Source organism: Mirounga leonina, unplaced genomic scaffold (genome assembly GCF_011800145.1).
Source record: "Mirounga leonina isolate KUSES-001 unplaced genomic scaffold, KU_Mleo_1.0 Mir_115, whole genome shotgun sequence".
Classification (NCBI taxonomy): domain Eukaryota; kingdom Metazoa; phylum Chordata; class Mammalia; order Carnivora; family Phocidae; genus Mirounga; species Mirounga leonina.
The window spans coordinates 101,200,964-101,217,667 of record NW_023270268.1 but is presented as its reverse complement, the minus strand read 5'-3'; the positions used below and the strand labels follow the sequence as shown (position 1 = coordinate 101,217,667).

Sequence of the window (16,704 nt, the reverse complement as noted above, 5' to 3'; positions counted from 1 at the left end):
ATACTGACTCATACCCACCATCCATTCATTCTTTGAAAATTTTACGTTCTGAAAATTGAAACATACATAAAAATAGAATAGTACCTCTGTGAACCGAGAGAGCCAGCTTCAGTATTATCAACATGTCATGTCATCCTCTTCTTCCTATTGGAATATTTTAAAGTATATATCATACAATCTCATCCATGTATACTTCAGTATATATTCCTAAAAGATGAGGACTCTTATTATTGGATATAATTATTATACCAGTTTTTTACCTAAGAAAATTAAAATATCCAGTTAAAGTTTATATTTCCCAATTGTCTGGAAAATGTCTTTCTTACCTAGTTTGCAATATTTCCAATTTGGTTATAATTACTCTTACTTTCAAGAGCTTATTTTTAAGGGGTACCTGGGTGGCTCAGTCGTTAAACGTCTGCCTTCGGCTCAGGTCATGATCCCAGGGTCCTGGGATCGAGTCCCACATCGGGCTCCCTGCTCCACGGGGAGCCTGCTTCTCCCTCTCCCACTCCCCCTGCTTGTGTTCCCTCTCTCACTATGTCTGTCTCTGTCAAATAAATGAATAAAATCTTTAAAAAAAAAAAAAATTTTAATAACAATCCACATAAGGTTTATACTTTGCATTCGGTTGATTGTTCTGTAAATCTGTAACAGCTACCTGACTCTCCTCCTTTATTTATGTCATTTATTTGTTTAAAAAATTATTTCTCTTGTTTAATTTCACACATTATTGATTTGATTGCATCCTTGGGATGTCATTGTACATGTTCTGCTGTTTCCTATAAACTGTTCTATTAGATCTAGAGGGTTGCTTAGAATCAGGTTCAATATTTTTAGCAAGAGTACTTTATAGACAATGATGTATACAGGGTCTCTCTTTTGTAACATTAAATAAGAAATGTCAACCTCACGTATCCATTTTAATGTTCCCCACTAAGCTTTCAGCTACTGGTTTTAGTATCATTACTTAAAAGGGCTATGCTGATGTTCATTTTTTTTTTTCTATTCAAAAAATAGTTGAACTTCTTTATGCCAGTGCTAGATCTGGCACATGGTAGAAACTTAATCTGTCCTCTTCTGTAGCCTAGTCAGTAAGGTATCCATCCCATTGGTAGATGCTAAGAAGGGCTAGCTTTCCACAAGCCCCTAGGAGGTGCAGTAACACCTACAAGCATGTGTCTACAAGTCATTGTAGGAGGCTTTATGCCCCAGGCCCACTCCACTTCAGCTTTCTACTCTCATTGGAGCTAAACAAAGTCAAAACTCCATCAGGTGGTACAAGTTCCCTCCAATACATAATCAGGGAAAGTAATATTTTCTAAAGGCAACTTTGGTTCTTTAGTGGAATTTGAGTGTGAGTATTGTTCATCAACGTGGCCAGTACTCATTAAGGAGCTCCTTTGCATAGCCCTATATTATTATAGTTGGAAGGGAACCTTAAAAAAATCACCTAACTTAACACTCTGTTTTATACATTAGTAACCTGGCATCCATGGTTACCTAGCTAGGTGGAAAGAAGGTGAGACTAGAACCAACTTCTCTGTGTTCTTTAGTATATTTGACTGTCCTTTGCTTTTCCAAATATTCATACATTTAACTGATGACAACACCGTTTCTACTGCTAGTGCTTTGTGTCTAGATTTCAAATTGGTATTTTTCTTCCCAACCATTGTTCTGAGTTTAGATCTTTGCCTATATAAATATATAAATGTGTGGAGTTTTTGTTTTTTTAACCTTTTCTATTTTAGATGCAGCAGTTCTTGGGAAGACCCCTTGTGAAAGAATCTTTCTTTAGACCCATACTCACTGTTCCTCAGATGCCTGCTGTTTGCCCTGGAGTCATCTCTGCGCCTGGCCAGCCTAGAGCCCCCCTGGTACAGATCTCTTTGTTGTTTTATCACCACAGTAGACTTCCTGAATGAATGTCTTCTATTTATTTGATAAGGGGTGATGGTGGTGGTAATAGTGGAAGGAGGAAAACTGATCATTGAATGAATAGTTCCATTTGAGGCACTGTGCTAGGAGCATTACATATATTATTTCATTAACTGATAATCAGTTTTTGGATACAACAATAATACATTTTTATAGTAGACAATCCTTACACGATTTTATAGTTTTGCTTCTGTAATAGGCAACAATACAGGGTAAATGACATTTTTAATAGATCATTTATATTTAGCATGTTTGGGTAGATTAAAAAGCAAAGAACAAAATTATGCCACAAAGCTAAAGAAAAATTTTATTTACACAAACATAGACACACACAGGTATAGTAGGACAGTGTTTCAACTTTATCTATAAACACAATGTAAATAGCATCATCTTGGAATATATTATACTATAAAGTTATGAATCTTCCTAGCTACAATTAGCCACATAAACCTTATCCAAACCTGAAGAGGCAATAGAGAAATTTTAAGTGACTAGGATTATTAATTGTAATCTTGGCAGAGGTAAACGTTTATTTAAAAAAAATCTTCTCCTAAAAACTGATGTTAAATATAATTAATGAAAAATTCTCTAATCTTGACTTTTCCATAAACACATTCTAGTCAGTTTTTTGTACCTATAAACAGTCTCCCTTTGAAATATATAGTCAGATGGACTTATTTTTGTAGAGGCTGCCTCTGCAAACAAATATGTATATAGGCCTTAACATGTTAACTGATACCACATCTTTTTATACCCATGATACCACAGTGTTGCTCATGTGGTTTGCACCTGCACCATTATATAAGGAGCTATGTATATAAAACTTTATTGAAAACTTTAAAGTACCTCAGCCTTCTAATAAGATTACTTTCTGATTCCTGGAGAAAAGCTTGATGCTGAGGCAAACCCAGGTTTCTGGGCAGTGTTCTCCTCTGACTTAGTAGGCTTTGTATGGGTTATTTCAGTGGCTGTTAGTCATGGCTAATTTTTCATGAGTAATCTTATATTTGAAAATAACCTGTAGAACATTAGGTAAAAGCTGTCTGTCATGTTGATAATTATCCTAGTAACCAGGTGAAAATATTCACTTGCTGATAATAATTAGAATCTTAAAGCTTCTAAGAAGAAACTACCCCAAGATCTGGCAAAACTCTGATGGTTTCATGGCTCGGAGTGTCACTACAACTTCCACACCACCTTTGTCTGAAACATTCATGAGACATTGGGCAGACATTCTAGTAGTATTCTCATCTTTATTTCTTTGAAAATTCAAATTTAGCACAAACTACTTTTATATTTAGAAAAATTAGAAAACAAATAACATAGAAATATACAAATTGGAAAGCAAAATTACCCTGCAATTGAATCCTAGGAAATAATCACTGTTTACAGATTGTTTATAACTTGAAACCTTTTTCTATGCATATATATTTTTAAAAAATATAAAAATGAGTCATACCATAAATACTGTATACCACAGACTTTTTAAAAAAATGAAATATTTCATGGACATCTCACACTCAGATATATAGATCTGTTCTAAAGGATTGATAAGATGTGCTATAATTAGCAGACTAGGTTGTTTCTAGGTTTTTAAAATAATAGCACTAAACACCCTGTATTTCTGTACATTTTCAATTACTGAGACTCACATGTCCCCTTTTAAAAATAGGGATAATTATAAATAATAAATATTGTGCTAGTTAAATAAAACTCTAAAAGGGGAATGTATATGTCAGTATTTCTCTTCATTCTACCCATTTTCTGAAGTATGGAAATACCATGTTGTCATGGAATGTTACTTCCTAATAACTGAAGCTGATGGGTTGTAACTCTGTGCTCCTTACAGATGACTGGTATAGCCTGGACTGTGCCAGCACCTGTGGGAGAGGCTGTGTCTCCCAGTGCAAGTCTGGGAAGTGATCCCCCCATGATGAATTGGGAGAGGATTACAGACAGGCTGAAAACTGCTTTTCCACAACAAACCAGGTATCATAATTTTTATTTAGTTTGAGTACAGATCATACACTACAGTTTCCATAACCATAATTAGGACAATGAAACAAACACAAACACACAAATATATAACCTTAGTGTGGCCTTAGTAAGGAAAATGAAATTTAAAGAAATAGTGTTCAATATAAATGCTAAACCTCTTCACTGAATTTATTAGTCTTAAGTTATGAAAGATTTTTAAATTTAGGTTTGATCCTTTATTAAAAGTACAACTAGTCATAAACCTATCCAGTTTTAATGCCACCAGCTGCAATAATTATCTTAACCTCTTTCCAAAGTGAATTTTAAGTTGATTGTATGCTATACAAGCCCAAACATCAGGTTTTACCCTCCTATTTCCTTAATTTTATTAAGGCTTTTAATTTTTGTTAGAGAACACAGTTAAATGCAAGAAATAATGATTTTTACTGTGCTTTTCACAGTGCTGACTTTAGCAGAAAGATATTTTTCTCCAGAAATGAAGTTTTTTATCTTTACTTTTATATTCAAGGAAATAATTCTAGTTTTTAACCAATATTTACACTTGAAGCCTAACACTTTTATTTAATGAACATATTGTTATGCTTCAGGATTAGATTATGGTTTTATAAATATAGTGAGTAGATGGGGAGGAAATCGGAGGGGGAGACGAACCATGAGAGACTATGGACTCTGAGAAACAAACTGAGGGTTCTAGAGGGGAGGGGGGATGGGTTAGCCTGGTGATGGTTATTAAAGAGGGCACTTATTGAATGGAGCAGTAGGTGTTATACGCAAACAATGAATCATGGAACACTACATCAAAAACTAATGTAATGTATGGTGATTAACATAACATAATAAAATTTAAAAAAAGAACTGTAATACGTTTGTTATATATATATATGTATAAAATGAATAGTAAATCAAAGGTAGTTTTACAAGGCTGATGACGTGACACTTCATTTGGGAAAGAAAATATTGCATTCTGCTTTATCCTACCAAGAATATATTCAGAGGCTTTGGGTCAAGGGTCTGTGATAGTGGAATTGAAAAAGAACATATTAATTAATTGTGTGATAAAGAAACCTAGAAATATTTTAATGTGTCTTTTAGCTTCTCTGCTCTGTGAAATGTTTGAGTTTTACAAAAGTAAAATTATTTACAGAAGAGAGACAGACCTATAGTAACGTAGTTAAGAAGGAGTATTTAGTTCCTGAGTAAAAGCAGTTAGAGACACAATAAAAGAGCTTAGTACATAAGTAAGTAGGTAACACACTCAGTTTTCATACAAGCTTTCAAAAACAGTTAAACTTTCTTTTTGGAAAGAATATTAAACTTTAGGAGTTTTTGTTTTGGTATAAGATAAATATAGATAGACTTTAGCTCAGAGATCAAAGGGCCACATCTATATGCTGCTACATATCAATAGGATTTTGTATCTTGTGTAGGGGGCACACCCTCAAGGCAGTAGGAAAAATCACCACTGCTCTTTCCTGGATCTCTTCCAGGAAGGAGCTTACGGACTTCTTACGGAAATTGAAGGACATTCATGGGAAGTCCTTATCTGGACTGACATTTGATGAAATTGTATACAAGATTTCCCAATTTATTGACCCCAAGAGATCACAGGTAAAAACAAAAAGCCTTTATCTGCCTGCCCTTCTGTGTAGTAGTGAGTGGTCTTAATTATCTTCATAACGTGTCTATAAATCAATAACCTATAATCACATTAAACTATTAACAATTCAACTTAACAAATGACATTGCAAGTCTTTTTGAAATAATACCTGATCATTCTAGAATAAAACTGACCCTCTTGAAATTTCTTCTAGGTTGCTTTGACTCTAAAAGAAGACCTTTTTTCTAATTTTAATTAAAAGAGCATATAATGTTTTTTTTCCTTTATCTGGCTCTGAGTATACAAGTGATATTGCTAACATTTTGTTTCAAGATTTCTTACAAATCTAATTGACTTTTACCCTTTTGCTAATTCTCACTGTACCCATGTACCCCATTTTCTGCGCTGTTCTATTAGTTTTCACTGTGTTAGAACACTTCTGGAAAAAAAAGTATAATAATCTTGTTTTCAGAGCCAAGGAAAATCTGTACCAAATGGTAACTGTGTTTCACCCAGCCACACTCCTCCACAGTCTAATACTGCCCAGCCCCCAAAACCAGCCTGGAGGCCCCTCAGTTCACAAGGGCCTGCCTCATGGGAAGGAGCCAATAATTTGGTGAGACTAAAACTGTTGATTCTAAGTACATTTAAATTTGAGAAAAAGAAATGAGCTGAGTTGAACCTTATGTGTATTTTCCCTAGGATGATGAGGAGGAAGAAGAGCCTTGTGTGATCTGTCATGAGAATCTCTCTCCAGAAAACCTCTCTGTTTTGCCTTGTGCTCACAAATTCCATTCTCAGGTAACCCTTTAAACTTACCTTTTTATTTTATTTTTTATTTTACTGATTATTTTTTCAATTAAAAAATTAAATGTCATTTTAAAGTCAGTTTAATATAGAGAAGTAATATGAAATAGTAGAAAAATGACCTGTACACTACCCTGAAAACTCAATATTCAAAGTCAGGTTAATATATTTAGATAATAGAAGATTCAAACAGGGGCGCCTGGGTGGCTCAGATGGTTAAGCGTCTGCCTTCGGCTCAGGTCATGATCCCAGGGTCCTGGGATCGAGTTCCGCATCGGGCTCCCTGCTAGGCGGGGAGCCTGCTTCTCCCTCTGCCTCTGCCTCTCTCTCTCTCTCTCTCTCTCTCTCACTCTCTCACTCTCATGAATAAATAAATAAAACATTTTTTTTTTTTTTAAAGATTTTATTTATTTATTTGACAGAGAGAGACACAGCGAGAGAGGGAACACAAGCAGGGGGAGTGGGAGAGGGAGAAGCAGGCTTCCCGCAGAGTAGGGAGCCCGATGTGGGACTCGATCCCAGGACCCTGGGATCATGACCTGAGCTGAAGGCAGTCGCTTAACTGACTGAGCCACCCAGGCGCCCAATAAATAAAACATTTAAAAAAAAAAAAAAGATTCAAACAGTACCAATAGGTATGTAATGAAAGTCTAGCTTTTCTTTTTTTATCTTTTTGAATATTTTGCCGTTAAATCAACTAAGCGAGATTCATGCTGCCTTACTTGAAATCATATACACGTATCATCAGATATTGCTGTGGCATGAGTTCCACAGACTATAACCTGGGGCTTTGGAGTACCACACAGAAACACTTACACCTGTTTTCACCATACCTAGCCCCAGTTTGTGCTGTGCTTTCTCAGATCTCCATACACCTTACAGGAAAAGAGGAGACCATGATAAGACTGAAATAATAGAGAGTAGTTCCCTTAGAACTGGAAGGAATGTTAACTGACTAGCGATTCAGTGGCAGTTTAGCAACAGTGTCACTGTACTTTGATTTGCTATAAATAATGGATAGTGTCCTGTCTCCCTGTACTGATGGCTCCCTACCATTATAAAGCATAAGATTTACCTTAACAGTCTGGGCTCTTATATTTGCTCTTTAGATGCTCAGGTTTCAGTTTTAATGTTAGAAAAATATGAGACTGGCATATCTTTTGTTGATTTTTGGCATTTATATAGATTAATTCCTGGTGGTGTTGCTGTGCAAATGTTATTGATACACAATTTATGAACCAAGTCTTCTGGTGCAAAGATGTTAATTTGACCCAGGAAAAGATAATCTTACATAAGAAAGTCTTCTCACGGAAGTGAATAGTAGCCAGCTCATTCAAGCCATATCTGTAAAACACGATTTCAAAGATATGTGATACCTAGTACAGAATTATATTTTCTATCTACTCTGATATGAAGAAATAGACACAGACTGGCTAATCCCAAAAGATCAGGAAAGATACTTAGTCATCTGAAGTTGTTAAAGTCCTACCCATTTAGAAAACAAATGTTTCATGAAACTTATTATTCTTTGCCATTGCCCATAGAATAGAAAGCAGGTAACCTATTCAGGTTACTTTTTAGGGTTACAGTTATATAGTGCCTATTCTTAATCCTTTCTCATCTGATCTGGGTCTCATTAGTTATACAGGTAAAATTGATTTGTTTTGGGAGAGTTAGTATTCAAGCAAATGACATAACAGATAGTTCATAGCCCAAGAATTCAAGCAAATGACATAACAGATAGTTCATAGCCCAAGAGTACCATCATTGTCACCAAAGAGCCATCTGAAAAGTGTATCCATCATCTAGGGATTTTAAGTTCAAAACACCATAAGCACTTGAGAACAATATATAATAAAATAGAGGAAAAATATGTAGCAGGTTTCCTTAGCCTCCTTGTTAGGAAGACTTGCTAAGTCATCCTGAAAACTGGGACTGGGGAAAGGATCCTAATCCAGTGAACTCACTGAAAGGTGTTCTGTTACCAGCTATATTACTCAGTGAATCACAGAGAAGGTGCCATTATTGCAGCAGTTGGCTTGGCAATTTACTAGATAAGGTAACTGATTATATAGAGTAACATCTGCCTCTGCTAGGCTAAATCAGAGAGACTGACATGAATATTTTTGCTCCTTAGTGCATTAGACCTTGGCTGATGCAACAGGGGACATGCCCAACCTGCAGACTCCATGTTTTGTTACCAGAAGAATTTCCAGGTCACCCCAGCCGGCACTTGCCCAAGATCTGATCCAAGGGAGTGATTTGCAAAGGAAATTCAGTTATCAGGTTCCAGAATTTAGTTTTGCCTTTTATTATGTATGAGCTGATAGTGTGAGTGGTGTAAGCAGTGTGCTCTTTAGTATTGTACAAAAGAAGCTAGCTAATCTCATCAAAGCTGTAGCCAAAGAGGACAGGACAAATCTTCAGGACTTAGAGCTGAACTGAAAGGGCTTAAATTTTAAAAGTTACATTATATTTGCCCCTATCTTAGTAAGCATTTTCTTCCAGTGTAAACATCATTATTAGCACATATCTTAGGATGTTTTTGTCTTTTTCCTTCTTATTCCACTTACACTTTACTGTCACCCAATATAGGCTACATTTTAATTTCCTGAAATCAATGTAAGAAGAAAAGCAGAATAGCAAACAAGTAGGAAAATTCCAGATTTTATTTTTCCTTTTAACTTTTAAAACTGCTTACAAAATACATAATTGAAATACTTAAATTTTATCCCTATCTTCCCCATTCTTCTCTGGCCTCTAAATATGTGCCCATGAAGAGATTATGAGTGACTTGAGGGTGTGGACCATACAGTGGTGTGTTGGAGCTTAGCTAATAATAGTTTGTGAGAAGTGACTGTTGAAGTTTCAGGAATTTTGTGAGCCAGTGATCAAATTGTTCATAGCTTGAAATCTGCATAGTGGGAGTATTTACACCATAGAAATTTGTAAATGTTATAAGTCAGGGCTTCTCTTCCCAAGAACTTGTTAAACATTTACCAGTACACCACTGGGACCATGTCTGATCCTCCTATGTTTCTCCATGCCTTGCACAGTAGGTGTAGCATAAATATTCCCAGAATCAGAAATCAGGAAATAGAAATGAGTTAATGTGTAAATTAAGTCACTTGCTCAGTTGAATAATTGAGATCTTATGTTTATTTGTTAACATTGTCATTGGACCTTACACTTGAAGGATTTGTTTTCTGCCTTAAAAGTTTCTCAATTTCACTTTGTCATGCTGCAGGGTGTGGGGGACTGTACGTAGATGCTTCTTATGACAAAGTTAATATTCACTGGGCTAAGCTGCCATCTAAAGCTTGTCAGTAGGAACTTTCTTAGAGGTCAAAAACCTATTTTGAAAATAGTATTGTGTAAATGCTGTAAGTGTTGTACATGTCTTTAGTTAAAATCTAAATTCAGTTACCATGTAAGATGTTACTTGGTTCATATTTGTTTCCATAAATTAATGAAAATGAGACTGAGTGTTGTGACTCTGTCTATTTCAGTGTAAATGTATCTTGAAGTTACTTTAAATCTATTTAAAACTGCTATTTCTGTAATTGTATGCTGAATGTTTTCTTCTATAATGACAAGAGACTGGAAAATATGGAGGACAATATCCAAAAATGAAGGAAGGCAGTCTTCTAGACCCTTAAAATGCCAAGAATGTCTCAGAATTGAAAAATTCAGAAATTCTAAGGCCTTTAATAATTATCTTGTCTAACACCTTGAGGTCATGGTCCTATGGCAAATTATCTTGTAAAACAAATGTTTCTTAGTTTGTTTACAACTATGATTTCACTTCCATGTAGGAAAGATTTTATCTGTGTATCAGTTTAAATGTATCCTGATATTTAAAACATCTATATCTGTTTGTGTTTTTTTTCTGTTATGACAAAGCGTAGGAAAATACTCAAGAAGGCAGTCATTGAGACTTGTAGAATCATAGAATGTCAGAGCTTATGGGGTCTTTAATGATCCTCTAGACTCTCCCTCATTTTATAAGTACATCATGCCTAAATTCCCATGGTTAATTAGTGGCTGGGCCAGTCCTACTTTGTTAAGGTCCTGGCACTTGGTCACATGCTTTCTTCACAAAATCAGGCTGTAAGACTTTATCCGTGCTGACCCTGCCATTCTTGGGTCTAAAGATAGGGCCCGAGGACTCAACACAGTAACTGATAATGTAGTGAGAATGTAGTAGGATTGTACTTTTGAAGTACTCTCCAATTCTGCAGATGCTGAAGATAATGGTATTGTTTTATTTTTTATTGATGAGCAAACAATACTCACTGTCAATCCTGTGGCTGCTGAGAAATCTAGAACCCCATCCTTCCCAGAAATACAATGAGGCAATATTTACATCAAAAACAATCTGTAAACATCTAGTATATCGTTGTAGCTACTGTAAGATATATCTTGCAATGTTTTCCCTCAAATTTATTTTGTCCGTATATGTATGTATATATAAAACACTTTCCAGCTATTATGAGATACTTTCAAATGTGTTTGTTACCTCATTTGATCCACTGACAATTCTAAAGTGCATGTTTAGTGGATATTCCTTATTTTACGGATGATAAAACTAAGGCCCAAGTAAGAAAAATAACTTATCCAAGGTCATAGCTACAAAATGGCATTTTGAGATTTGAATGCAGATCTTTTGTCACTTAGTGTTCTCTTCTAGTACTTCAGAGCTATATCCCCATTTTGGATTGACTTTGTGCAAATAAAAGTAGTTTTTTCTTCCTTGTAAATACTTGTCAAAATAAAATGAAACAGGTGGTAAACCTACTGATTTTTTTGAACTAGGAACATGGTATTGAGTATATAAAAATACATAATAGTCTGACTTTTCGTTCAGATTCTTGGTTTGCTTGGGATGGTTCCAATTAATTTAATGCCTATTGTTTTGACATAATAGTGCCCCCTCTCACTCTCAGCAGTGCCCCAGTCTTGATGATGAATTATATCTTATAGTTAATCTCACCTTCCCTGAATTATTTTTACTAGATTCAAATTTAGCAGGAATCCTCTACATTTATTAAATGTTCCTGGGATGCCTTATCATATAGCTTCTTGGGTAAGACTTCTAGGACTACAGTAACTAAGGAATATCCGATGTATAGCCAGATGAAAATAACAAAGATACATGGTTTCTGATTTTCTTGAGTGGGCAGTTTTCAGAGTTAATGGACTCCTATTGAGTATGGATCCTGGACCACATCACATTTACCTGCTCTGTTTATAAATGCTACATATTCCAAGAAGCCATTTGGGAATCTGTGTTTGGAATGAGTGTGCCAGGTATTCTGAAGTGTGCTAAAATTTGAAAACCATTGGTGTAGAAGAAACTGGCTTTCTCCGGCAGGTCTATGTTTGAATTGAACTCCCATCTTTGGAATGTTGTGTAATCATGAACAAATTACTTTTACCAACCAAACCTTACGTAAAATGGGGGAAAAGACTACTTGCCTGACAGAGTTAGTGTCCTTAAATGAACATTTATTAGTCTTCATTCCCAAACTAGCAAACCTTCCATTAGTCATTCAACGTGTTGGAATTTACTCCTTGATAAAATTATGAAAGGTCTTTTATCTTCAACTACCCTTATTAAAATGAATGGAGGATAGAAAATTCAGAGAAGATGGCAGAGTAGGAGGAGTCTGAGCTCACCTCATCCTACAGACTGCTAAGATAACAGCTATACCTATGCAGCTAACTCTGAAAATGACTTGAAGGCTGGCAGAACAGACCTTTCATAGTCAATTGTAGAGAAGAGGCCACATCAAAAAGGGTAGGTAGGAGGAGTGGAAAAATGGTTGGGAACCAAAACCCCTGTGAGACTAACCACAAATGGGAGGGACACCACAAGCATGGAGAAGCAAAAAGGATCAGACCTCACACTATGTAGCCCAGGAACAGGGGACCCACATTGGGAAGGCAAGTGCCCATAACGTGTGGTTTTGAAAACCAGTGGAGTTTAACTTCAGGAGCTTTTAAAATCAGCAGGGCTTAGCATACTGTAAAAATTAGCCACCTTAACTCTGGGAGAGCAGGAAGGCAAGGAAACGGATTCCCTGCCCATAAAGAGCCAGCTTAATAAATAACTTGCCCAAGACAGCAGAAAAGCAGCCTTTGAAAAGAGCCTGGGGTATACGTGAAGGAGATTAATTTACTAATTTCAGAATGTGCACTGGAGGGACAGGGATCTTCACAAGATTTCGCCAGGAAAAACAACTGGCAGGCACCTTTCTCTTCTCCAGCCAGGAAGACCAGACACTTGTGTGAGCCAGTGTTCACACTCTCCACCTATCTTGGTAGCACTGCACGCCCTGCCACTGGGTTTCTCCACAGACTCACCCCATCTAACCCACCTCCCTCAGTAGGCATCCCACACCCTGTAAGCCCCACTGACCAGGATCAGCAACATTCCAAACTGACTCCTGCCTTGAGGAGAGGGGGAGATAACGCCACACACCAGTGTGCCCACAGTTTCACCAATTGAGCCTCTTAGCTGGCTGCACAGGAAGCAAGCTCAGCCACTTCTGCGCCTGTTCCTGTGGCAGAGAGGCTAACTGCAGTTGCTTAGTCTGACCGCAGCCCACCAATGAAAGCCTCTCAGTTGGCCTTGCAGGGAGCAAGCCCTGCCTTTTGGTGTGCCTGCAACTGGCAGAGAGGCTAATTGCAGACAGCTACCCTGACTGCCAACCCTGCCTAACACGGTGGCCTTCAGAGGCCTCTCATCAGTACAGGGACCAAACCCTGCCTAGTGTGCCTGCAGCAGTCAGTGGGTTCATTGCAACAGGCTGACAAAGACTAAAGTGGCTTAGCCACAAAAGCAGGGCACAAGCAGCCCACATAAGAGACATTTAATGCCAATGGATTAAAAGAATTAATATTGTTAAAATGTCCGCAGTACCCAAAGCAATCTACAGAGTCAATGCAACCTTGATTAAAACACCAACAGCACTTTCTACAGAACCAAAATAATACTAAAATTTGTATGGAGCCAAAAAAGACCCCCAAATAGCCAAAGCAATCTTGAGAGAGAAGAATAATGCTAGAGGTATCACAATCCTAGATTTCAAGATACACGCTACAAAGCTATAATAATTAAAGCAGTATGGCACAAAGATAGACACATAGATCAATAGAATAGAGAGCCCAGAAATAAACCCACATTTACATGGTCAATTAATCTACAACAAAGGGGGCAAGAATGTACAGTGGGGAAAAAAGTCTCTTCAATAAATGGTGTTGGGAAAACTGGACAGCTACATGCAAAAGAATGAAACTGGGCCACCTCCTTAACACCCTACACAAGAATAAATTCAAAATAGATTAAAGACCTAAATGTGAGACCCGAAACCACAAAACTTCTAGAAGAAAATACATGCAGTAATCTCTTTGACATCAGCCTTAGCAACATTTTCTAGACATGTCTCTAAGGCAAAGGAAACAAAAGCAACAATGAACTACTGGGACTACCAACAAAATAAAAAGTTTTTATATAAAACTTTTTATAATAAAAAACTAAGGAAACTATTAAAATGAAAAAGCAACCTACTGAATGAGAGAAGATCTTCACAACTGATGTATCTGATAAGGGCTTAATATCCAAAATATATAAAGAGTGTATACAACTTGACAACCAAAAAATAACTCGATCAAAAAATGGGCAGAGGACCTCAATAGATATTTTCCATAGAAATATAGATGACCAACAGACCCACAAAAAGATGCTCAACATCACTAATTATCAGGAAAATGCAAATCAAAACTACAATGAGTTATCACCTTATACCTGTCAGAATGGCTATTGTCAAAAAGATAAGAAATAACACGTGTTGGTGAAAATGTGGAGAAAAAAAATCTTGTGCACTTTTGGTAGGAATGTAAATTGGTACAGCCACTGTGGAAAACAGTATGGAGATTCCTCAAAATATTAAAAACAGCAATGCCATATGATCCAGTAATTTCTTTACTGAGTATTTACCCAAAGAATACAAAAACACTAATTTGAAAAGATATATGCACCCCTATGTTTATTGCAGCATTATTTTTAATAGCCAAGATATGGAAGCAACCTATGTGTCTATCAATAGATGAATGGATAAATATGTGGTATGTGTGCGTGTGCTGGAATATTACTCAGCCACAAAAAGGGATGCATTCTTGCCATTTGTGACAACATAGATGGACCTACACAGTATTATAAGTGAATCAAGTCAGACAGAAAAAGACAAATACCATATGGTTTCACTTACATTTGGGATCTAAAACAAAACGAATGAACAAACAGAAAACAGACTCTTAAATACAGAGAACAAATTGGTGGCTGCCAGAGAGGAGGGGACTGGGTGAAATAAAGGAGATTTAATAGGTACAAATTTCCAGTTATAAAATATTTAAATCAGTCATGGAGATGAAAGGTACAGCATAGAGGATATAGTTAATAATATTGTAATAACATTGTATGGTGACAGTGACTGCAGTGATCACAGTGGGTATCAAGTAATATATAAAATTCTTGAATCAATGTTGTACACCTGAAACTAAATACAACATTGTATGTTAATTACACCTCAATAAAAATAATAAAACAAATAAAACTAATATAATTATTAGTTCTACTTCCAGGGACAGGTGGTGACCACAGAATTCCAGAAGATCTTTCTCATGGCTGACTGTCCGTATATCAGACTGGCTGGACTCACCATCAATGTCCAGACTATTGCCCAGCACCTCAAGTCCTGGATGAACCTGTATGAGCTAAAGTATGGTTGGCAGATCAAGCCTCGTGAGCATAGTGGCCAACCTCCTCTGAGAAACAGTTTGGCCAATACTACACTTTGGGTTGCTCCCAAAGATCTTTAAGCCCTTCATTGCTCTCTACATCTCATCAGCTGCCCCATGATGACTGACGACTTTGTGGTCAGCAGCATGTGCAATAAACAAATGTATGGGATGTATGCATCTCTTTGGGAGTCAAACATGAATCCAGAGCACCTGCTTTAAACCGTAGCACAAGCCATGCTAAATGTGTGGACCAGGATGCAGTGTGAGGCATGGGAGTCATTGTTCACATTTGTCCTTTTGAAAAGGACAAAATCACCACCAGGAGACTAAAAGCCCAAAGGGACTTATTTTCAGTCCCCAGAGCCCACTCCAAAAAAAAAGGGGGGGGAGGGTTCTTACACACACACACACACACACACACACACACACGCCTAACATCTCACACAAAAATTAGCTCCAAATTATTAAAGACTTGAAGACCTGAAACCAAAATACTCTAACAAAGGCAGTAAGCTCCTTGACACTGGTTTTGTCATTGAATTTTTTTTATCTGACACAAAAAGCAAAGGCAACAAAAGTAAAAACAAATGGGGCTACATCAAACTAAAAAGCTTCTGCAAAGCAAGGGAAACAAACTATCAATGAAAAGGCAACAAACTGAATGGGAGAAGATATTTGCAAATCACATATCTGATAAGGAACTACTATCCAAAACATATAAAGAACTTACACAACTCAAAAACAACAACAAAAACCAAACAATTAAAAAATGGACAGAGAATCTGAATAGACATTTTTCCAAACAAGACATACAGATGGCCAACAGGTACATCAAGATACATGGTCAATACCACTAATCATCAGGGAAATGCAAATCAGAATCACAGGTATTTCACACATGTAAGAATGGCTAGTATCAAAAAGACAAGAAATAAGTGCTGGCATTCATGTAGAGATAAGAGAACCCTTGTACACTGTTGGTAGAAATGTAAATTGGTGCAACCACTATGGAAAACAATGTGGAAGTTCTTCAAAAAATTCAAAGTAGAACTACCATATGATCCAGCAATTCCACTCTGGGTATTTATCTTAAGAAAATGAAAACACTGATTTGAAAAGATCTATGCATCCCATGTTCATTGAAGTGTTTTTTGTAATAGCCAAGACACGGAAACAACCTAAGTGTCCACCAGTGGATGAATGAATAAAGAAGAAGTGATAAACACACACACACACACACACACTGAAATATTCAGCTATTAAAAAGAATGAAGTTTTGGCACTTGTGACAAAATAAATGGACCTTGAAGGCATTATGCCATGAAATTAGAGAAAGACAAATACTGTATGATCTCTCTTTTATGTGGAATCTTAAAAAAACAAAAGTTCATAGTTACAGAGAACAGACTAGTAGTTGCATGTGTGTATGGCATGGGGGGGTGTCAAAATGGGTGAAGGTGGTCAAAAGGTATGAATTTCATTACAATCTTAACCTTACATCTAAAGCAACTAGAAAAAGACCAAAGAACAGAGTTAGTAGAAGGAAGGAAATAAAGATC

At 36.6% G+C, this 16,704-nt stretch overlaps 1 protein-coding gene and 1 pseudogene across 4 annotated transcripts in view; both read left to right on the top strand.

The window, feature by feature from the left end:
- Positions 1 to 11,133, top strand: part of DZIP3 (DAZ interacting zinc finger protein 3) — a 96,778-nt gene extending 85,645 nt beyond the window's left edge. For all 4 annotated transcript variants that reach the window (XM_035000211.1, XM_035000214.1, XM_035000212.1 and 1 more), the window contains 6 exons: positions 1,752 to 1,877; positions 3,788 to 3,927; positions 5,424 to 5,544; positions 6,006 to 6,149; positions 6,236 to 6,334; positions 8,478 to 11,133. In XM_035000211.1, the coding sequence (XP_034856102.1) occupies positions 1,752 to 1,877; positions 3,788 to 3,927; positions 5,424 to 5,544; positions 6,006 to 6,149; positions 6,236 to 6,334; positions 8,478 to 8,588 (741 nt within the window). In that variant the 3' untranslated portion in view covers positions 8,589 to 11,133. The remainder of the gene's footprint in view (positions 1 to 1,751; positions 1,878 to 3,787; positions 3,928 to 5,423; positions 5,545 to 6,005; positions 6,150 to 6,235; positions 6,335 to 8,477) is intronic.
- Positions 11,134 to 12,199: 1,066 nt separating this feature from the next.
- LOC118000999 lies at positions 12,200 to 15,693 on the top strand (annotated as a pseudogene).
- Positions 15,694 to 16,704: the final 1,011 nt, after the last annotated feature.